General features: G+C 36.8%; 1 protein-coding gene across 2 annotated transcripts; it reads left to right on the top strand.

Annotated features, from left to right (window-relative positions):
* Window positions 1-675: 675 nt before the first annotated feature.
* On the top strand, window positions 676-23,922 carry rnd2 (Rho family GTPase 2). 2 transcript variants are annotated; one of them, XM_073833388.1, is made up of 6 exons: window positions 676-1,061; window positions 1,207-1,245; window positions 3,865-3,952; window positions 15,926-16,035; window positions 20,054-20,188; window positions 22,474-23,414. In XM_073833388.1, the coding sequence occupies exons 1-6, from the start codon at window positions 993-995 to the stop codon at window positions 22,618-22,620; spliced, it is 588 nt and encodes a 195-aa protein (XP_073689489.1). In that variant the 5' UTR covers window positions 676-992; the 3' UTR covers window positions 22,621-23,414. The 2 variants fall into 2 exon arrangements, with proteins under 2 accessions (XP_073689489.1, XP_073689488.1); XM_073833387.1 differs by lacking the exon at window positions 22,474-23,414 and adding an exon at window positions 23,423-23,922 and having other exon boundaries at window positions 687-1,061.
* Window positions 23,923-24,534: the final 612 nt, after the last annotated feature.

The raw sequence follows: 24,534 nt of genomic DNA, 5'->3' as shown, positions 1-24,534 counted from the left end.
AAATTCACAGTATACTAACATTATTATTCTCAGTAATAAAGTAAGTCAAACAGTAACAGTTCCACATCTCTACATTTTTTTTATAAATTTACCTTTTTTCATTACATTTTTTTCTGGAGTGTTATGGTCTAGCAATAGCAAGCTATCACCCAAAGTGCCAAAATGTGCTGTAAAAGCAATTAAATTAATCAGAGATATACAACAGGGTTTTTAGACGACTCATGCTATTCTTTCATCACCATTTTTCCCTTATAAAGAGATTCAGGTAGTCCAATTTGCAAACTTTCCTAATCTAATATAAACTACAGTCTAGGAAACCTCACCTGAACTTTCTTAACACTCTGCAGCTAACACAAAACATTAGAACACTTTACCATAACATTTAGAAACAGAAATATCATTTTAAATGTATAAGATTTAATTGATTTAAAATCAATTCGTAGAGATTGCACTCACAACAGTATAGAAATAGACTTTTTGACATTTTGTCAAATTGCACTAATGTTCCAAGTGCATGGTTTTTAATTTAATGACATTTTCTTGATATTTTTCATGACCTTGGCAACCCTGGATGAGGGACTCAGCGAAGTGTTAAATCACATCGTTAAAACAATTTCCATACACGAGCCAGAGGGGTCGCTTAATTTACACCATGCCCAAACCACAGCAGGAAGGCAAGATAACCACATCGTGTCATTCGAAATCAAGGGTAGCGAGTCTAGAGGCGGCAGCACGACCCGCAAGCCCGGCTCATGACGCTCGAGAGGGGGTGAGACTGAGCGCGTGGTGTCACCGTGGGAACCCGGAGACTGACAGGCGGACAGGGGAGGGGCGCACGCCAGTGTGTGAGTGGACTCTCTCCCTGGCACATATCCGTCCACTCAGAGACACACTCACACTGTTTCTCCTCTGAATCATTGATTTGCCGTTATAAAGGACCGTTAGCAGGCAGCGGATGGTGCTCGTTAAGCGCTAGGACAGTGCTGTTAGTGATGATGATGGAAGGACAGTGCAGCCGCTGTAAGATCGTGGTGGTCGGTGACACTCAGTGTGGAAAAACGTCTCAGGTTACGTATGTAACCCTAGTTCCCTGAGAATAGGGAACGAGACACTGCGTCCTCTAGAGGGCGCTTTTGGGGAACGCTGCAGCGTTCCCCAAAAGCGCCCTCTAGAGGACGCAGTGAGAGTTCCCTTCGGAAGGGAACGGCGCTGCTGCATGTGTTCGCCAAGGACAGCTACCCAGAGGTGAACGGATCATCTTATTTATCTTTAATACCTATTTTACTAGATAAAAAAAGCAAATAAGTTACTAAATAGGAAAATAGTCAGAGTATGTGTTAAAGTAGCCTAATACTATGACCTGTAAACCTGTGAACATAACTGTAGGTTGCATTAAAAGTTGTTAAATTTAAGTTTATAATGTTATGAGTTTTATAAACAGCATGATGCTTGTGACTGGTCGTTTTTAACTTGGCACAGAGGCGTTCACTGCAAGAAACGCTTAAGTGAGACTGCTACTAAGCAGAGTGCAAATTAGGATGTATACATAATTTTTTTTTATTTACATACGAATTGTAACCGCGTTTTCAAATAACATTTCATTACAAAACTATACAAGTTATTGGCTTTTACAAGCAGAGCTGGGTAGATTACTTACAAATTGTAATCCGTTACTGAAAATGTAGTCAGTAAGGTAATCCATTGCATTACACATTTTAGGTAATGCAATCAGATTATATTTTTGATAACTTTTAGATTACTTTTGACCTACCTCGTTTATCACATTGATTTAAACAGGATAATCTTGTACTATAATGATGTAGAAATACAAAGAGTGAGTACTAAAGTAGAGTGGTAAGTCAAACAGTAACTAAAAATATAGCAGTTCAACATCTCTACATTTTAATTAATTTACCTTTTTTGAATTCTATTTTTTCTCAAGTGTTATGGTCCAGGAAGATAAAGCTATCACATGCTGGAAAAGCTATTAAATTCATCAAAGATATACAACAGGGTTTATACACATATATATAGAAAATATATTCCTTTAATTGTAATTAACAACATGAAGTGCGTTAAACATTATATTACTTCAAGGTTTTCCTAATTGGGGTTCGTAAAGGAACTGCAGGGGGTTTGTGTGAAAGGCTAACAAGTAATTCAATCATAAAAATGTATAATTAAAATAAATCATTTTAAAATAATAATCAAAATAATTCACTTACTAAAAAAAGAAGGAATATTTTATGTTTACCTGTGTGCCATATGACCATTAACCAATGTCAGAAAACCATGAACATGCAAATGTGATACTTAATAATTAAAATATTTATTGTAAAATCTCAGTGGTACTTAAAGGTTGAATCAGCGATTTCTAGCCTAAAACATAAAGTGTCAATTTCAGCTGACCTTTCTTCACGATCCGCTCGCTGCCTGCCCCATAAATTGTCTGTGAAAAAACCGCATCTCTCTGGTCAGCCTAGGGTCCGAGATATGCCAAAAAAACAATCGGCACTACCAACCTTTCCACAGATAAACAAACAGTGTTCCAACCAATCAGCGTCAGGGGGTTCGTGTTGTGGACTTTCCTACTGGTGCTGGGATGTGAGGGAGGCGGAGCGAAAGTCCACAACACCAAACCCCTGACGCTGATTGGTTGGAACACTGTTTGTTTATGTGTGGAAAGGTTGGTAGTACCGATTGTTTTTTTGGCATATCTCGGACCCTAGGCTGAGAGACGCGTTTTTTCACAGACAATTTATGGGGCAGGCAGCGAGCGGATCGTGATGAAAGGTCAGCTGAATTTGACACTTTATGTTTCAGGCTAGAAATCGCTGATACAACCTTTAAGGGGGTCATTGATCATGATTTCACTTTTTAAACTTTTGTTAGAGTATAATGTTGCTGTTTGAGCATAAACAACATCTGCAAAGTTACGATGCTCAATGTTCAATGCAAAGATATTGAAGATATCTTTTACAGAATTTCTGATTGACCATTCCTTTAAAGTAAATATATTAGGTGAAAGAGGTTCAGATGACAAAAAGTTTGAGAATGCAAATAAGAAATAATGAGAATTTGTGCATTTTAATGAGTTTGAAAGACAAAAGCCTTTCAATAAAACATAATAATACATGGTTAAATAACCTACTGATTGATAATTCAAATAAAAATGCATGCGTCCATTAGTAGTTGATGCAGTGCTGAAACTCTTCTTAAACCTGAAATGATTTTTGTAAATCCATTGGTCAAGTGCTGTGTCGCCACCTGACTAATGACTAGTCTATGTGTGAATGTTCACAAAACTGGACTTTCTGAGTGTATATAAGCAGTAGACTATTTTAAAAAGGAAATTCTAAAAGATAAAAAGAGGAATTAGAGAGCATCAATAAATGATGAATAATTTATTTCTATTGTGTGAATGATATGTTATCATGTAATCAATAAAGAGTAACTGTAGTCCGATTACAAGTATATTAAAATGTAACTTACTCTAATTACAAGTACTTCATTTTTGGAATCTGATTACGTAATCCAGATTACATGTAATCAGTTATTACCCAGATCTGTGTACAAGTTAGGGCCAGATGCATAAACACAGAGACTATGTTGTAAGTACTAGTCTGACAACTCAGAGTTAGCTAAATCGTTCTCAATTTAGACATTTTTTGTTGTTGCAACTGTCTTTAAAAAATGGACAAATCAATAACTAGTATAGTAATAGTAGGTGGGCGCTATGATTCATATTGGAAAGTAAATCGAAGGTATTATCTATACATAGCAAGGGGATGACACACATTTAAATATTGAAATAGTTGATATTTTGTTTTAGTAGACTAAACAAATCTGCTTTTTTCATTGCAGAATTACGCGCCCACAGTGTTTGAGAACTACACGGCGAGCTTTGAGATCGACAAGCACCGCATCGAGCTAAACATGTGGGACACATCAGGTGAGATCGGCTTGGCATTAAATTTAAACAGCTGCTCGGAATATCATGCTACCATACTACACAAAATATAATTATTTTGGAAAGTTGTACTTTCACCAAAGGATGCAGTATACAACAGGGCATATGGTTGTATGCTATAGACCAATTTGGAGTAGACATCACAGTTACGTCACTTACAGCATTTTAGTTGCAGAAAATTACAGTAAGTAGCAGTTTATGGAAGTCTTTTAATAAAAGAATAAAAAAGGTCAATTTGAGTGTATATTTCAACATTCTGACTTTATTCTCTTAATTCTGAGGTCAACTCGTCATTCTTTCTTTTTCCCTGAGCTCAGAATCATGAGTTTATATCCCACATTTCTGGCTTTTTTTTTCCCTCAGAACTGACGGAACTCGCTATTGTTGAGTTAAATCGAGTTATAAAATCTGAACCAGGAGAGATAAAACAGAACAGTGAGATAAAACAGGTAAAATGTTATAGGTTCAAATAGTATTTCATGTTGTAACTGTAGGGCTAATACAATACAGTATGTCCCCTATGAACTGCATATGTAAATATTTTGCAGACATATTGTTTAAATCAAATGTATTCTTTAAAAGTTGATTAATCATAGCAGGTTTCATCCATAGTCTGTCCATTTAAACGTCTGCATTTAGTTTCAAATGGTGTCTTTACGACAGGATTCTATAGAAATGATTTGTATTCCGATTCTGACATCCAAAGGCACAACAATACATTTTTTCTTGTATTCCATGGATTTTACTAGCTTCCCTCCACTTGTTGCCAGTGTTTTCTGCCACAAAACAGTCATTACTGTTAGTAATTTTAGTGTGATTTCTAAGTTTTATCTGTTTGAGTCATTATTAGTGTGCATGATAATATCACATATAGGCATGATAATATCACTTTAATAACCATGCTTGTAATACCCTCTCTCTCTCTCTCTCTGTGTGTATACAGACAAGCCCGAAATTATTCATACCCCTGTTACTTTTATTCAACCTGCAAGTTTTTTTCTTCTTCTCAATAATCAATAGAAAAGCCTTTTTTTGGCTATTACGGCAATCAGACGCATCCTATAATTGCTGACCAGCTTTTTGCATGTCTCCACTGTTATTTTTGCCCATTCATCTTTAGCGATAAGCTCCAACTTTTTCAGGTTGGAGGGTCTCCTTGCCATCACCCTGTTCTTTAGCTCCCTCCACAGATTCTCAATTCTCAAAAGGAAATATACCAATATTCCAGTCCAAGCTTAGCCAGTGATGTACTGTGACTCAAGCACTGTGCTCTTTAGCGGCGTCAAACTGATTTGGAAAGTCTAGGAGTGTAAATTTTGAAACCTCTGCATAAACAGATAAACAGATAGATGCAATAGCAAAAGTTCTACTGTAACAAATCCTGGTGCCAGTGTCGTCTATGCATGGACACGGTTCATTCCTGTTGACCGCTCCCATGGCCTGGCTGACCCCTTGTGAATTTGTATGAGAAAGATTGAGCTTGGCTTTTTGTTTGTCTGGAGAGACTCACAAGAGTGTCTCAGCAACATTTCCTCAAATAATATGTGATGTCTGAACTACAAAGAGTCAGGAAGCAGAACTCTCGCTGCTTTGATTTAACAATACACAATAGACAATGCAGGGTTTATGAATACAGATGATCCTGTTATATTGCTCTTGAGTTCTGGACTGTATCTCTGGGTGAGATCTCTAATATAAATGGCTTTGTGCGGATTCGAGCTTCTCGTCTATAAAACAAGCCAACAAGTTAGCCACAACTCCAGTAATATGTTCAGGGCTGTGTATGCGTGTTTGGACAGTACTGTCAGTGTGGATTTTAGCACACTTGGTGTTAAGCTACACCACTGCTGACACACACTCGTCCTGACACACACTTCGGGGGTTTCTCAGCAAGCGTGACCCATAAATCCCCCGCTCTTGGCCTCTGCATGTTTCCCCACCCTGCTATAAAAGTCCTTTATGGGAATTTCTTTTCTTGTCATCTCCATTTTTAAGTTCCAATGGGAATGTTTTCCTCTCCTCCTGTTGTTGTTGGTCTGTAGGCTTGTGCTGGGTCAGACTGTAACCCTGTCGGGAGTAAATCTTCACTTTACCGTGAGCGCTCTCATACTACAGTCTGGGACTCAAGAGACTGTTTCAGCGTGGACTGTGTGATAATAAATTTCAGCTGGTTATGAACTTTATCACTGTTTAAAAATGTTGTCAGTAAGCCCTCTTGACAACAGCCAGGCACCCAGTGGCTTTGTGAGCAGAAGTACAGTATATGTATATTTACATCTATTTTATTGGCCGATATTGTTTTACTGAAATGACCTAAAATGATTAACTCTATAAGTTGGTAGAACAGTATTATGTAGTATTATTATTATTATGTATTAAGTATTATGTACATAGTTCAAAAGTTTTCACCCCCTCAGCTCTTAATGCGTTGTTTTTCCTTGGATTAGTGAGTGTTTGAACCGTCTGTAATAGTTGCATATGAGCCCCTCAGTTGTCCTTAGTGTGAAAATATGGATCTCAAAATCATACAGTCATTAAAAAGGGTTCAAATACACAAAAATGCTGAAAAACCAAAGAATTTGTGGGACCTGAAGGATTTTCTGAAGAACAGCAGGCAGTTTAAATGTTCAGAACAAACAAGGGACTCGTGAACAAATATCACTAAACAAACAAACAAACAAATAAAACAGCTGTGGAGCATTCAGGTAACAACACAAGTGTATGTAAACTTTCGAACAGGTTAATACTAAATAAAAAATAATATCCATTTTGTATTTTCCCTCTTATTTTGGTAAAATAATTAACATTTTGCAGATTCTGGAAGGTTAATGTAACCTTCTGACTTCAACTGTATATTGTGCAAATTTTTACATGCAGAGAATACCCAGATGACCTTCTACATTTGAAAAAATGTGCAGCATACAACAGAGCACACTGCATGAAATGTTGTATCCCACAATGCAATAAACTTGACTTGACCTTCTATCTCTAGTGTGATGAACGAACCAGACATAAAATCAGCTACACATTTTTTTTCTTGACATATGTTAGCACATTTTATAACCAAATTTGGATTTTTTTATTCCCAAGCCAACAACTGCTCATTGTTGTCTGTCCACATTAAGCCGAATTCCCTTTCAAAAGGTATTAATATCCACCAATATACACTAAAATAAACTAAAATGCACGTTTTAGGTAAAAATATGTACCTTTGAGGTACAAATATACATCTTTTTAGATCTAAATAAGAGTGCCATGCCAGCAATGTAACACTTTTGTACCATTTTTTCTGAGAGTGTGGGATAAAAGTAAATATTTTGACATGAAAGCTACAAGATAGTGTAACTGTGGATAAATCTTTATGTCAAGATGTGTTATGGATTTGTAATGAATGTGTGTGAAAGGTGAATTTGCAGTTGTAAATATCGAGAGTTGGATGAGTGTTTTGGCCCAGCCATCTGGAGAACTTGGGCAACTAATGATTTGATGACTAATGAGAAATGAGTAATGAGAACGCTGAATGGCAATGAGAGACTCCCTTTGTTTAACTGTGTGTGATTTGTTTTGTTTCTTATATGATTTCTTCAGCCTTTTCCTCAGCATTTTCAGTCGGCCCTCAGTTTTTATTATCAAACAAATAACATGCTGACAGAAATCCACATACAGGGAAGTGTACAGCGCTGCAATCGTACGACTTCCTTTGTATTCGCATATCTGTCAAGTGCAGTTTTTGTTTGTTTTGAGATTCCGAGAGCAAGCTAAAGATGTTGTTGATAGAGCTTAAAGGGAAAATTACAATCATCATTTAGTCAAACGTCATTTCAGAGCTGTGTGACTTAATTTATTCTGTAGAATGCAATATATATTTTTTAGGGCCGGGACTCGATTAAAAAAATTAATCTAATTAATTAGAGGCTTTGTAATTAATTAATCGAAATTAATCGCATATAAATATTTGACCTGAGAACAGTGAGAAGTAAGTTTTTTCATATGGATTTTTAGTATACCATTGAATAATGACTGAATACATAAACTTAAGCAACAAAATATTGTTTATTTTTGTTCAACCAAGTCCAACAGACCATTGCAATATTGCCATTAACTGTAGCAATAGGATACAGTGTTTCCCATAACGAAAACATTTATTTCAGTGAACAAATAAATCCAAAACTCTCTATTTTAAAATTTTGAACAATAGGGCTTTACAATCTTTTGCTATTTTTTTGTGCTTGTGTTTTAATTTTTCTCATAATCAAATGAAAGCATAAACATTTATTTATTTTTAATCAAATGTTAAAATCAATAAATAATAATAATCATAGTATTTTTTCTAAAATTAAGTGGTTAATCTTGTTGTTATTTTTTTTTATCATATATATTGTTTTTTGTCAATTATTTAAATAGGAATATTGTTCTGTTTCATGTTAAACCGTACTTTTATTTTGACAGGTTGCCGTGAAGTTTCTGTGTGTAAAGTATGATATGATGCTAGTTTGCTCAAATGAAACGGTAAAAGTGACACTGACAGTAGCTTTGGAGATTAAGTCTCTGTTCATGTGAGATGCAAATGGCAAACATTAACGGGAGCATCACGCGTGCAGTGAAAAAAACGCGTCTCTGCCATTCTAGAGGCAAACGGTACATGCAGGATTCATATTAAAACGGTCTTTTTGCATTTCAGTTTTCACAGACACTAGTCCATATCGCGAATTCGACGAATTTACGTGGCATTCCGCGCTATAGTAAATTCGGTTTTTATGAATGGAGTCCGCGATCCAGTCCGTGTTTTCTTGGAGGAGACATTGTAAAAGCGCCCACCTAAGATAATGGTAGGGGAAACACTGGGATATTTAGAAATACACTAGCCTTCATTTCAGAAATTCAGGTACCCTATAGGTAGGTAGACCTTCTGTAAAAGCATTGAGGTGATACTTGAGGCTCGATGTGCTGCGGTGATATGCGCATTCCTTTGTCTGAACGCTAGTTGGCGCTCCAGTATAATCGGTCCGCTGAAACTCATCCAATGAGAAGCGTTCCGCGGTGCAAAATTAAGTGCGATTAAAATGCGTTAAAAAAAATTAACGCGTTATTTTTGTGTAATTAATTAATCTAAATTAACGCGTTAAAGTCCCGGCCCTAATATTTTTTTAAATATTCTTCCTTCAAGTCCACTTTAAACATTCTATTTGGCTGGTTGGCTGGTCTTAGCTGATTTAAGATGGAAGTAGCTGGTTTTAGCTGGTGGTTTCCCAGTCTGACCAGCTAAGACCAGCCTGGCAAGGCTGGAAAAGTGGCCAAAACCCCCTGGTTTTAGCTGTTTTTTTTTTTTCACCAGGGATGTCAGCTACCGGTCATTATAGGATTAGTACACCGTCTCCTAACTCTTTATTTTGATGGTACCCCAACTAATATTCTTTTAGTTAATGGACCTATTGAAAAGATTTTTCAAACTAAAAATGTATTCAGACACTTTCAACCTTTCTTACATTATCACAGTTTATTCACTATAGTTTAGAAAATGGTAATAAAATATGACAAGAACTCAAAGTTAAATTGTCAGAACAAATTCATCTTGATAATGTCAGATAACTTTGATAGAAAGTTATGTAATAAATTACAATCAACCAAAATGTATTCAGACAACTGCTAGTATGATAATATTTACACAACTATCAATACTTTGTTGACCAAGCAATGCTTGTTTTGTTCCTTCTGTTGTGTAAAAAGGTCAAGTCAAAGTGTCTGAATAATTTTTGGTCTTAAGTTTTTATCAATTTTACTGGTCAAAATTATCAAAATTATATCTGGTGTCTGAATAATTTTTGGTTTGACTCTATGTCTAAAGAGGAAGAAATGTGTGATTAAATGTCCATAAACATTCTTCAAAATATCAAACAGGTTATACAGCTTTGGAATGACATGAAAGTCAGCAAAAAATTTTGGATGAACTATTCCTTTAGGTACATTTCCTTAAGTTTATTCAAACTTGTAAACTTTTGAATTTAGGTCACTTGAGTTCTACCAAAATAGTCAAACAAAAATAGGCCACATACACTCTGCACTGTCAATTCACCTTTTAGTGCTTAATCCTGTTCTGTACACAGAGTTCAATAATTTATAGGAGTGACAAATGCATTTTACAACTGAGCTGACTTCCGAAAAATTCAGGTAGTGACAACCGCATTTACAAAAATTTTACTCAGTGTGTACGGAACTGGAACAGTAGTTGTTATGGACATATTTAATGAGTTGTTTCTCTCTTCTGTGGTGTTGCCAGATCTTGGCATAAAAACAGCAAATAAGCCCATAATAAACAAATCCAAAATAACAAAATATTCTGACCTGCACCTGACTACTTTATTAACTCCCAAAGATGCTTAACAAGTGTCACTTATAATAAGAGGACATGGCAACCCTTGAAGAGTGTTCGCTCTTCAAAGTAACTGCAAAGTAGTGATGGGCAGAGCGAGGCTTCATGAATCACTGAAACAGTTGAAGCAAATGTGCCGAATTGTGTTGAGGCTTCAAAACAATCCGACACTTGTCTCCACTGTGACACCTAGTAGTCACTTGCACATTTTGATCTGAAACAACCTTTACAGCGATTCGGACAAGTGTTGATGAAACATATCCTCTGTGGGCAACACACTAACACATAGAGCCACTACTCTTCAGGCATCCCGAGTTTGAATCCTGACTTGTGATGATAAAAATCATCTTATAGTTTATTTCATTATAATAATGTTATTATATTAATGAAGCCAATGGAATGAAGTTTTTTTCTGTTTTAATTTTTATAGATTCTGTTTTAGTGGTTAAGCTAAATTTTATTAATGAAAAAAACCCAATATAATTAACTGAAATCATTAAATTTACACAATTTACTAATGTGAAAAAAATTAAAATTTTAAGGCACTATGAAATACATAATATTTTTTCTCAAATTTAGTTTTATTTTGACCAAATTCTATTTTCAATTAATTTTCTGGATTCCATTTGAATGGTTTTATTACATTTTTCAGAAATACTGTGTTGTTTAAATTTTTTTTTTTTCAAGTAAATACAGTCAAACCTGAAATTATTCATACCCCTGGCAAATTCTGACTTAAAGTTACTTTTATTCAACCAGCAAGGTTTTTTTTGACCGGAAATGACACAGGCTTCTCCCAAAAGATAATAAGATGATGCAATAAGAGGCATCATTGTGGAAAAAAATATTTCTCAGCTTTTATTTACATTTGAACAAAAAGTGGCATGTCCAAAATTATTCATTCCCTTTGCAAACTGTCACAGTCTATGGGAAAATCCAAAGTTCTATACCATTCCAAATAGTCCAAGCTGTTCTAAAGCATCCTAATTACCCTGATTCATTGAGAACAGCTGTTTTAATCAACTCAACAGGTGAAAAACAGTCATGGATAAGACAAAGGAGCTCACTGAGGACCTGCGGCTGTGCATTATGGCTGCTCACAAGTCAGGAAAGGGCTATAAGACCATATCTAAATGTTTTGAAGTTCCAGTGGCTACAGTGCAAAGTATTATTAAAAAAATACAAGACGTTCTGCACTGTGAAAAATCAAATTTTAATGCAATATTTTAGTCATACAACCTACATCAGGCATAGTTTCTGCCGACATAATGTTCTTCTTTTCAGTTTTACCTGTTTGTGCCTTACCCTTAGGCCTGTTTAGATCTAGAAAAATGTAAACATAAACACACATTCACACAGGTAATCGCGCTGTGTCTCTGATGGGTCTTAATGAGGTGTCTGTCGATGTTTGTGTGAGCATATGTGTGCTGCTATTGAGCTGACTGACACTCTTGTGCTTACGGCTACATCTTCAACAATCTGTAGTGATGTCCCATAGAGTTCTGCTTCATCCACACACACACACACACACACACACACACACACACACACACACACACACACACACAGCTGTACAGCTGGCGAGAAGTGAATCTAGCGACTGGAAGAGGAGAATGTTTACTGGCAAACATTCAGGTCAGCATTTCGTACAGACACACTGTTCTCCAGACACAAATTATTTCTCTCACTACAGACGTAATCACAGTAATAATGTCTAGAAAATAAAACAAAGAAAACAACCGGCCAAGAATTCTGTTATTTAACACCCACTGCAAACAAGACAGGAAATGAATGGTTTTTAACATGGCGTGAATGTTTTTTGGATTGGCAGAGGAGAGTGACCATTAATGAGAAGGGCTTCAGATTGGTAAATAGAAAAACAGATAAAAAAAGATAACAGCAGTGTTACGAAAAGAGCTCACAACCATACAAGATGCAGAGCAGCTGTAAACACTGTTTCTGTGTGTGTGTGTGTGTGGGGGGGGGGGGGGTGGGGGGGGTTGTTTACTGAGTTATACATTGGGGACAAATCTGTCCTGAGAGGTGAGATAAATCTGGTATGAAATAAATTTTCATTTCCCTTTTGGGACTTTCCATTCATAGGTAAGAAATAAAAGGAAAATTATTCTTTAAAAAAATTAATTAATTAATAAATAATAATAATATTCTTATTATTCTCATTCTTATTATTATTTCATACGTGATTAAATATAAATTTATTACAATTTTGTTACAATTATTTCATCTTTTGTTGTTATTATTATTACTTCTCCCACTAAATGTGTAAAATGCTTGTCAAGAGTGTCAAGAAAACATACTATATAAATATCATGAATTATTATTAATATTACATGGATTTTTTTTATTAGTAATAAATAAATAAATAAAATAAAATAAGTTAAAACTAATATAGTAATGTTTGTTATTATTATTCATAAAATAATAATAATAATAATAATAATAATAATAATGTATGGACTGATCACTATATGGAGATTCGCTCACCTGCCTTGAATCGCATATGAAATTAAGTGACATCCCATTCCTAATCCATAGGGTTCAATATGACGTCGGTCCACCCTTTGCTGCTATAACAGCTTCAACTCTTCTGGGAAGGCTGTCCACAAGGTTTAGGAGTGTGTTTATGGGAATTTTTTCCAGAGAACGCGTCTCCACTGCTCTAGAGTCCAGTGGTGGTGTGCTTTACACCAGTGGTTCTCAATCCTAGTCCTGGAGGACCCCTGCTCTGCACATTTTGCATGTCTCCCTTATTTAACACACCTGATTGAGATCTTCAGCTTGTTAGTTCAGTTCATGGATCTCTCTCCTAATGAGCTGATGATCTCAATCAGGTGTGTTAAATAAGGGAGACATGCAAAATGTGCAGAGCAGGGGTCCCCCAGGACCAGGATTGAGAACCACTGCTTTCCACCACTGCATCCGATGCTTTGCATTGCACTTGGTGATGTATGGCTGGGATGCAGCTGCTCGGCCATGGAAACCCATCCATGAAGCTCTCTGCACACTGTTCTTGAGCTAATCTGAAGGCCACATGAAGTTTGGAGGTCTGTAGCGATTGACTCTGCAGAAAGTTGCCGACCTCTTTGTGCTATGCACCTCAGCATCCGCTGACCCCGCTCCGTCAGTTTACGTGGCCTACCACTTCGTGGCTGAGTTGCTGTCCTTCCCAAGCGCTTCCACGTTCTTATAATACAGCTGGAAGTTGACTGTGGAATATTTTTTTCACGACTAGACTTGTTGCACAGGTGGCATCCTATCACAGTTCCACAGTTGATTTTATACACCTGTGGAACACCTGATTCCAATTATTTGTATGGGTGAGCGAATACTTTTGGCAATATAGTGTGTGTGTGTGTGTGTGTGTGTGTGTGTATATATATATATATAATTTTTTTTTTCTTTGTCTGCTAAAGGTTTACTTGGAGTAGGGTGTTTGGGTGATTTTCATGGGGTTTATGTAAAAATTATGTCCTCATTTGAATAGCTAAGTAAACAAGTTTATTTTAGAAGCTTTTGTAGGGAGAACAGAAAAAGTTCTTCTGTGTCCCTGTGGACTAGCACAACTTGGTGACAAATAACAAACAAGCAATATGACGACAGAATCCGCTTATTCATGCCAGTCTGTCTCTCTGTACACTTGTATTAGTTTCCTCTTATCCTTATTTGCACTCTCATCTAAGAAATGAGATTTGACCATCTTCCCCTGGCTGTGGTTGACAGACCTGCCAGAGGGAATTGTGGGACATGCAGCTCATAGGGTAGCTCCTGAGGCCAGCCCATAATAACTGATAGCTTTGATCAGCGCTTCAAACGCTCATTGTCACTCTCACACTTCCTCTCTCTCTCGTTCCCTCTTTCCCTATCGCTCTCTGTCTATGTCTGGATTTGTGTCCTCACTCGAGGGAAGGACAGGAGAGTGAGAGATGAATGCAAAGTTCGAGAGAGGAGATTAGGAAAGACAGAGACTATGCCAATTTTAGACAGTGGCAGTTCATAACCCCATTGAAAGTACTGAGCGCAATATGTGTTCCACAATGTTATGAGTTTAACTTGACCGACTTCTATTTCTAACATCACTGGAATCAATACTATCAACTATATTTTTAACTTTTGCTCACACTGGTGAACAAAGGGGCACCACTTAAGTTCTTTACGACTGAAGAAAGAAAGACATGAACATCTTGGATGACAAAGTGGTGAGTAAATGATCTGTACATTTTTGTTCTGGAAATGAACTAATCCTTTAAATGAGAAGTTCATTTCCAGAACAAAAATGTACAAATAAAGTACTTTCCCCATTGTCATCCAAGATGTTCATGTCTTTCTTTCTTCAGTCGTAAAGAAATTATGTTTTGAGGAAAGCATTTCAGAAAAACTCCCGGTAACACTTTAGAATAGGGAACACTTATTCACTATTAACTATGGATTTTTCCTCAGTAAATTCCTAATTTGCTGCATTAATATGTGCTTAATTAGTACTAATAAATGACTAATATTCTATTCATATGCATGCTAATAAGCAACTAGTTAAAAAAAAACGTAAAATAAAGGTGCCACGGTGCCCCGAGTTTGAACTTCCAAATTGCAGTTTAAATGCGGCTTTAAACAATCTCAACTTCAAAAATCATTTCAAAATCATCTTACATTGCTGCAGAAGTACCAACCCAAAAAAGGTAAAACAGGGATGTAGGATGATTTTAAAGTTGAGGGAGAAAATGAGATGGGAGTTTTTCCGACATACCCTAACTGTCCTGAACCGGAAAAAACAGAGATCAGGCAGAGCAAGACAAGACGAGCATTTAAGGTTAAAAAGTATATAAATTGTAATAAAAATGGATCGTTTCGCTAAATAAGACCCTTCTTCCTCAGCTGGGATGGTTTACAACCGCATTTGAGATTGTTTAAAGCCGCATTTAAACTGCAATTTGGAAGTTCAAACTCGGGGCACCGTGGAAGTCCACTATATGGAGAGAAATCCTGAAATGTTTTCCTCAAAAAACATAATTTCTTTATGACTGGAGAAAGAAAGACATGAACATCTTGGATGACAAGGGGGTTCATTATCTGTAAATTTTTGTTCTGGAAGTAAACTAATCCTTTAAGATATTTTGGATGAAATTTGAGAGCTTTCTGACCCTGCATAGACAGAAACACAACTGAAATGTTCCCATGCCCAGAAAGGTAGTAAGGACATTGCTAAAATATCTGTTTAGATTTTAGGTCATCTAGTGTATTCCAGCTGTTAGAAGATTGACATGATGTGCACAGTATACAGTATACATACATCATTCTGCAGAAGTATGAATGCTAATGTTAAAAATGCTATTCAGAACACAGTCGAAAAGAAAGAATTTACTGTGCTGGAATTAAACTGACCTCTCCTTCCTGTTCAGGCACTCACCACTCTAGAAACATCAGTCTTTTATATCATCTGCCCTGCTGTATGACCCACTGTACATAATTTGTATGTGCCACAGCATTCACAAGCGCCATTCCAGCGGCGTTTCCTCTTTCATTTGAACATCAGCTTTATCCTGACCCCTCACTGTGCTTGTGTTCCGCAGGGTCCTCGTATTATGATAATGTACGGCCTCTGGCGTATCCAGACTGTGATGCTGTGCTCATCTGTTTCGATATCAGCAGGCCGGAGACACTGGACAGCATCCCTAAGAAGGTCAGAATCTCTTCTTATTCTGTTTTCTCTTTTCTTGCCCTAAAGAAGAAAAATATCAGTAAATACAAATGCAACAGCGCATTTTGGAATGACGTTATAAGCTGTAGTTGTAAACACGCACATAGTTGCAGCATTAACCTCGCTTCGAAAACACAATGTTATTGTCGACTAAGAGAAGTTTTTGTTTGTGGGTGTTTAGCAGTGGGAGGATGACGGCATTGTGGATTTACACAAAAACACAAGCTTTACCTAAACACAGATGCCAGCAATTATGTGGCAATGAGGGTGTGAGACTAGCACTGAAGGGTTTCAATGGGTTTTTCGATTTTAAGTCTCTTTTAGTATACACTACCAGTCAAAAGTTTGGACACACTTCTCCATTCTCTTTGATGGGGAAGTGTGTCCAAACTTTTGACTGGTAGTGTATGTCTGATGAGAAAAAGATATTCAGACATTTAGAAGATTGAGGTCAGATTGAGGTTATTTAAGAAATCAATGCTTCTATTATGGAAGCTTGTTTCAGCCACTGAATAAAAAAAAAGGTAATTGCAACTTTTTAACTCACAATTCTGACCTTTTTTTTTTTTTTAAGAATTGCATAATATACACTTATAATTCTGACTTTTCCCCCCCAGAATTATGAGGTATAAACTCACAATTGCAAGTTAAAATCAGTCAGGTTTTTTTCTCAACTGTGAGTTTATACCATGCAATTCTGGCCTTATGACATGCAATTGGGAGTTATAAAGTCAGAATTGTGAGATATAAACTTGCAATTCAGATTTTTCTTTTCTCAGAATTGTGAGACATAAACTCGCAATTCGAGTAATAATGTGAGGGGGAAAGACTGATATTTTGTCAGAATTGCGATTCTGGTTTTATTTCTCACAATTCCGAGTTTATATCCTGCAATTCTGACTTCATAACTTTTGAAGCCTATTTCCACCACTGAATAATTTTCTTGCAAGACTTTTTTCTCAGAATTGCAAGATATAATGTCACAATTCTGACATTTTTTCTTAGAATTATGAGATATAAAGTCACAAGTCTGTCTTTTTACCTCAGAATTTCATGATATATACTCGCAACTGTGAGAAATTTTTAAAATTATAGTTATAGTGTCCAATTTTGATCTGAAAAAGTATTGATATATATATATATATATATAATAAACAATATAATTGCGGGTTTATATCTTGTCATTCTAAATCTTGCAAAAAGAATTCCTCAGAATTGTGAGTTTATAACACAAAATTTGCAGAATAAAGTCCAAATTGCGAGTTTATATCTTGCAATTCTATATCTTGTGGGAAAAAACAGACTTTTTTCTCAGAATTGTGAGTTTATGTCATCAAATTTGGAGAAAAAAATCAAATTCGAGAGTTTATGTCTAGCAATTTTGAGTTTCCACCAAAAGTGACATTTATTTCTTTATTTTTCAATTTTATGAAAGATTTCTATTTTAAATAAATGCTGTTCTTTTGAACTATCTGTTCAAAGAATCATGAAAAACCATTATCACAGCACATAAAAACCATTAAAAGCAGCACAAATGTTGGCAACATTGATAACAACAAGAAATGTGACACTGAAGACTGGAGTAATAACTTTTGAAAATTCAGCTTTGCATGTCAGGAATAAATTAAATTTTAAAATATATATAAAACAGAAACAGTTATTTTGAATAGCAATAACATTTCACAATATTGCTGTTTATATTGTGTGATCAAATAAATGCTGTGAAAATTCAACTTTTTTTCAAAAACATTGAAGTTTTAAATATGAAAGGCCATTTCCACCGCAGAATAAAAAAAAATTAAAAAGGTTATTGTGACTTTTTCACACAATTCTGACTTTATAACTCACAACTGCAAGTTTATATCTCACAATTCCAAGAAAAATTCAGAAATGTGAGATATAGACTAACAATTGCGAGAAATAGTCAGAATTGCAAAATAAAAACACGCAAATCTGACCTTTTGTCTCGCAAATGCGAATTTATATATCGCAATTCTGACTTTTTTCTTGCAATTCTGACTTTTAATCACAAAATTGTGCAATATTAATTGCAATTGCAAGTTACACCGTTCAATTTTGAGGGGAAAGGTCCAATTTTGAGTTTATATCTCACAATTCTGACTTAATAACTCGCAATTCTGAGGGAAAAAAAGTCACATTTGTGAGATGTAAACTTGCAATTACGAGAAAAAAAAAAGTCAAAATTGTGAGATAAATTATCTCTTTTTTTTTTAAATTAGAAGAGAGTGATTTGTCTGAAATTTCTCCAAAAGCCTTTCATTCTCTAAACCATCATCACTGTTCTGCTAACCCTGTTACAGCAGACACACTGAATGTCTTTACACCAATGACTTCAGCATCTCACCTCTGAGGCCACAGAGGCGGAGCTAACGGCTGTTGCGGAATGTTGAGAGGCAGGCGGTGACCTCCTATTGGCCAGTTAACAGTGGCATTTAAGGTTAAAGATCACATCACTGTTTGATGGATGGTTGAACACATTCAGAACCTGTGAAATGGTGCCATAGCTGAGATAGCTGAACCTTTGCAGCGGCTGGTGAACAACACACACACAAAAGCACCATGCCTCTCTCACACCCACAAGCTGTCTGCATATCTGGCTTTGGATGGTTCTGTATTAGCTGGAATGTTCCTGAAAAGGGTCTCATCAGGGTCATTTCAAGCTACAGTGGTGTGAAAGGAGATTTAAAGCTGTTGTTGTTTACTGCGCTGTATGGTTAATTGGTTAAAACTGGTGTAAATATTGTGCCGTTTGATTTGGATGTGCATGAGCGTGAGTGTTTGTAAGTAATCAGACAATTACTGGTCAAATTGCTTCCCTAATTCTCTCTCAGATGTACACACAACTACATTATGCACTCATTATGCGCACATGAACTACAAGGAGCAGATGCAATGTACCACAGGCTCACTATATCACAGCATAAACAAGGACAAGTCGTGGCTATAAGGTGAAATAAAATATTTACATGCTACTGCCAAAATGTAGCTGCTGCAGTCTATACATTGTTAATAGCTGGGTAAGGAAGGGAGAAAGGTACGGAAATCCTGCTAATATGCTGATTTGCTGCTCAAGAAACATTTCTGATTATTAATGTAAAAAAAAAATGTTGTGCTGCTTAATATTTTTGTGGAAACCATTCAATATTTCTTCCAGATTCTGTGATTCTGTGAAAAATTCCTGATAACTTACTCACCCCCTTGCCATCCAAGATGTTCTTGTCTTTCTTTCTTCAGTCTAAAAGAAATTGAGGTTTTTGAGGAAAACATTCCAGGATTTTTCTCCATAAAGTGGACTTCAGTGGGGATCAACAGGTTAAAGGTCCAAATTGCAGTTACAATGAAGCTTCAAAAGGGCTCTACATGATCCCAGTCAAAGAATAATGGACTTACCAGTGTTTACAAAGCGAACGTCAAAAGCCCTTTACAAAAAAGGTAAACAATGATGTCAGATCACTTCAAAATTAAAGGAGAAAATGAGACCTTTTTTTACCTTTTTTAACTGGAGTACAATAAACACGCATAACCTTTCCAACATGATTACATAATGCATGAAGTCGCATTCGCACATCACACAGCTAGTGCAAGACGAGCATTTGTGGTTAAAAAGTATATATATTTAAATATGTTTTAGAAAATGACTGATCATTTTGTTGATAAGACCCTTATTCCCCCCTGGGATTGTGTAGAGCCCTTTGAAGCTGCATTTAAACTGCAATTTGGACCTTCACTATATGGAGAAAAATCCTGGAATGTTTTCCTCAAAAACTTAATTTCTTTTCAACTAAAGAAAGAAAGACATGAACATCTTGGATGACACAGGGGTGAGTAAATTATCAGGAAATCCTCATTCCAGAACTGAAATAATCCTTTAATTTAAAAACAACTTTTGAATGGTAGTGCAGATCAGTAGATAAGTAAGTAGATGCTTTTACCTAAACTGACCTACATATGACAGATTCTCTCTTTCCTTTTCATTTAGTGGCAGGTGGAGGCTCAAGAGTATTGTCCTAATGCAAAGTTGGTGTTGGTTGGCTGTAAGTTGGATATGAGAACAGATGTCAGCACCTTACGGGAACTGTCCAAACAGAGACTCATACCTGTCACTCACGAACAGGTGAGCATATAAATACACTCACACAGGGGACTGAAACATGAAGAGAAAAGAAAGATTGTTTTAGGACATTAGTGTTTATTCAACTGCTGCTACACAAACATAAGAACAAAGACACATAGTTCACCCAAAAATTAAAATTCTGTCATTAATTACTCACCCTCATGTCGTTCCAAACCCATAAGATCTTTGTTCATATTTGGAACACAAATAAAGATATTTTTGATGAAATCTGCGGGCTCTCTGACCTTCTATAGACAGCTCTATGTTCCAGGTCCAGAAACGTAGCAAGGACATTGAAATAGTAAAAAAATAGATTAAAATAGTCCATGTGACATCAGGGATTCAACTGTAATTTTACGAAGCTACAAGAACTTTTTATGCACAAAAAATGAACTCCTTCTGATGTCACATGGACTATTTTACCGATGTCCTTGCTACGTTTCTGGACCTGAGAATATTTTAGTTGCGTTGCTGTCTACGGAGGGTCAGAAAGCTCTCAGATTTCATCAAAAATATCTTAATTTGTGTTCGAAGATGAACAAAAGTCTCACAGGTTTGGAACGACATGAGTGTGAGTAATCAATGACAGAATTTTCACTTTTGAGTAAACTAACCCTTTAACTGTACAAATATACAGTGGGGTGAAAAAGTGTTGGCCCCCTTCCTGATTTTTTTATTTTTTTGTAAACAAAACATGCAGTTTTTGAATGAAGTTTTTTATTATGAAGGGAAAACAAAATCCAAACCCACATGGCCCTGTGTGAAGAAGTGTTTGCCCCTTAAACTTAATAACTGGTTGGGCCACCCTTAGCAGCAACAACTGCAATCAAGCGTTTGCGATAACTTGCAATGAGTCTGTTACAGCGCTGTGCAGGATTTTTGGCCCACTCATCTTGACAGAATTGTTGTAATTCAGCCACATTGGAGGACATTCGAGCATGAACCGCCTTTTTAAGGTCATGCCACAGCATCTGAATAGGAATCAGGTCAGGACTTTGACTAGGCCACTCCAAAGTCTTCATTTTGTTTTTCTTCAGCCATTCAGAGGTGGATTTGCTGGTGTGTTTTGGATCATTGTCCTGCTGCAGAACCCAAGTTTGCTTCAGCTTGAGGTCACGAACAGATGGCCGGACATTGTCCTTCAGGATTTTTTGGTAGGCAGCAGATTTCATGGTTCCATTGATCACAGCAAGTCTTCCAGGTCCAGAAGCAGCAAAACAGCCCCAGACCATCACACTACCACCACCATATTTTACTGTTGGGATGATGTTCTTTTTCTGAAATGCTGTGTTACTTTTACGCCAGATGTAATGGGACACACATCTTCCAAAAAGTTAAACTTTTGTCTCGTCAGTCCACAGAGTAATTTCCCAAAATTCTTGGGGATCATCAAGATGTGTTCTCTCAAAACTGAGACGAGCCTTTATGTTCTTTTTGCTCAGCAGCGGTTTTCGTCTTGGAACATGCAGGCCATTTTTGCCCAGTCTCTTTCTTATGGTGGAGTCATGAACACTGACCTTAACTGAGGCAAGAGAGGCCTGCAGTTCTTTAGATGTTGTTGTGGGGTCTTTTGTGACCTCTTTTTGAGTCTTCGCTGTGCTCTTGGGGTAATTTTGATCAGCCGGTCACTCCTGGGAAGGTTCACCACTGTTCCATGTTTTCGCCATTTGTGGATAATGGCTCTCACTGTGGTTCGCTGGAGTCCCAAAGCTTTAGAAATGGCTTTATAACCTTTTCCAGACTGATAGATCTCAATTGCTTTCTTTCTTATTTGTTCCTGAATTTCTTTGGATCTCAACATGATGTGTAGCTTTTGAGGATCTTTTGGTCTACTGATTTCTTGATTGCAAACAGGTGTGGCAGTAATCAGGCCTGGGTGTATCTAGAGAAACTGAACTCAGGTGTGATAAACCACAGTTATGTTTTAACCATGGGTTTGGATTTTTTTTTCCCTTCATAAAAAACCCCTTTGTTTAAAAACTGCATGTTGTGTTTACTTGTGTTATCTTTGATTAATATTTAAATTTGATCTGAAACATTAAAGTGTGACAAACATGCAAAAAAAAAAGAAATCATTAAGGTGGGCCGACACTTTTACACACCACTGTACCTAGTAGACTGTCAATTCAAGATCAAAGGTAGATGTGTGCGAACTGTAAGACGCATAGAGTAGCATGTGTGTGAATAAAAAAGTCCCCTTAAAAAGTGTAAAAAAATTCAGTTTTAAAAGGTTAAGCCCTGTCTTCCTCAGTGACTATATGAAATTATGTTTAAAATATTTTTAGATGCAGTCAGCGCTGATAGCCTTGTGGGCAGCGCACCGACATACAGCGTCGTTGTGCTCCGGGCGTCCTGTGTTCGAATCCCGACTCGAGGACCTTTCCCGATCCTGCCCCCCATCTCTCTCCTACTTCGTTTCCTGTCACTTCTGATCTGTCCTATCTCAAAAAAATGGCATTTATATATATATATATATATATATATATATATATATTTAGATGCAAATATAGTATCTCACGCAGTTCACTGATGTCACAGCTTGAAATGACATGTCAACCACTCCTATATTGTGTTTGAAACCATTTCTTAAGCACGCACAGACACTAAAAGAAAGCTTATAATTATACACAGAAACCGAACTACAGAGAGAGCGGTAGAAAATGTTCCCTCTATTACGTCAATGCTCTGAGCGGGTCAACTCGCTGTAGCAACACTTCATTATAAAACACCTAGTTTTCTCTATAATTCTGCTCTGTAATAAGAAGAATATATGGCACTTCACCAGAAAATGGTTCAATTCTGTGTCCAGCTACTGTATTTTTAAAGCATCAGAAGCACAAATTACATGTTTTTGTTGTGAGGCCTATTAGATATGTTCATGTACTTTCACTGACCTTTTGTTGTGGGCGAAAAAATGACATTTTAGAAGAGCTTCAGGTCTTGTTTGTGCACCCTATTCGTGGAAAGTACTATGAGAAGAAAAAAAACCATGAGCTAACATTAACAAAAAGTGCGAGAAGGGAAGAGATGAAAAAACAGTTGAGTGGCATGTTTATTTTTGCTTTGACATTTGGTTGGCTTTTGCTGTAATTCAGATGAACACCAAAAAAGGGTTTCCATTAAAGAGCGTGAGAGAGAAAGGGGTGACAAGGAAATTGAGAAATGAGAATGTAAATTCTCTGGGATATTTCTGACAGAGTACAATTAAACTGACTTGTTTTTTCTGTCTCTCAGGGGAGTTCACGAGCACGAGAGTTGGGCGCAGTTGCATACGTGGAATGTTCGTCCCGAATGTGCGTGAACAGCGTCCGAGACGTGTTTCACATCACTACACTGGTGTCTGTCAGACGTGAAGCCATCCCGAGCCTCAAGAGGAGCTCTTCGAGGCGCGCTCTCAAGCGCATATCTAATCAGCCTTTGCTGCCAGTCAGCTCAGAAGCCACGCCCCTTGAACCCACCCCGACCCTCAGGGAGGACAGAGCCAAGAGCTGTACGATCATGTAGACCAATGCACACACAAAAAGAGACAGTTTCTCTGTATTTATGGGAGAGTCATATTGTCCCATATATGGCCCATGGGATTGTACAGCTGTGTGAATACATTATACAGAGGAGTTCTATTTATTAACTTCAAGTTTGCTTTTATTTTTATCATTGTGGTATTGCTTAGCAGACCTAAGTGTCACAAACTGTGTAAAGCAGATGCAAAAAGAATAAAAAATGGTTTGGAAGTATTTGTGTGGGTAGCTTCAATATTTACCTTTACTGAAAAGATACTCCTTTTTGTTTTTCATGGTTTGATTTTGTCTCTTGGGACATACTTCTCTAGAGATCGCAGATCTGTGGCAAGCTCATTTGCGTGGAACTAAATCTCTGGAATTCTGAGAGTTCTGAGAATCTTTCCCCAGCATTAGCCATGATTAGCATTAGCGTTAGCCCAACAAAGGCATCTGTGACTTCTGCTGTTCGCTCCTTTACATGTGTGACAGCACCATCAGTCATGCTCCGTGACATTACAAAGACTTCATTCACACTATAGTGAAACACCAACGCAAATGCTGTCTAAGGATAGACATATTTTTGTGAGCCTGAGTTTCTGTAGTCAACGTGCAAAATTTGAGTTTTCTATGTTACATACGAGTTAATCTTCAAAAATGAAGATTGTGTCACTATTTAATCACCCTCATGTCGTTTTAAACCTGTATGACTTTCACTGTATGTATTAAAGAGTATTTACTTTTGTGATCCACTGAAGAATGTAAAGTCATACAGGTTTGGAACCACATGAGGGTGAGTACATGATGACATTTTTTGTCAAATTTCATTGTTGGGTGAACTATTCATTT

This window comes from Garra rufa, chromosome 1 (genome assembly GCF_049309525.1).
Source record: "Garra rufa chromosome 1, GarRuf1.0, whole genome shotgun sequence".
NCBI classification, from domain to species: domain Eukaryota; kingdom Metazoa; phylum Chordata; class Actinopteri; order Cypriniformes; family Cyprinidae; genus Garra; species Garra rufa.
This window is presented reverse-complemented; position numbering and strand designations above follow the sequence as displayed.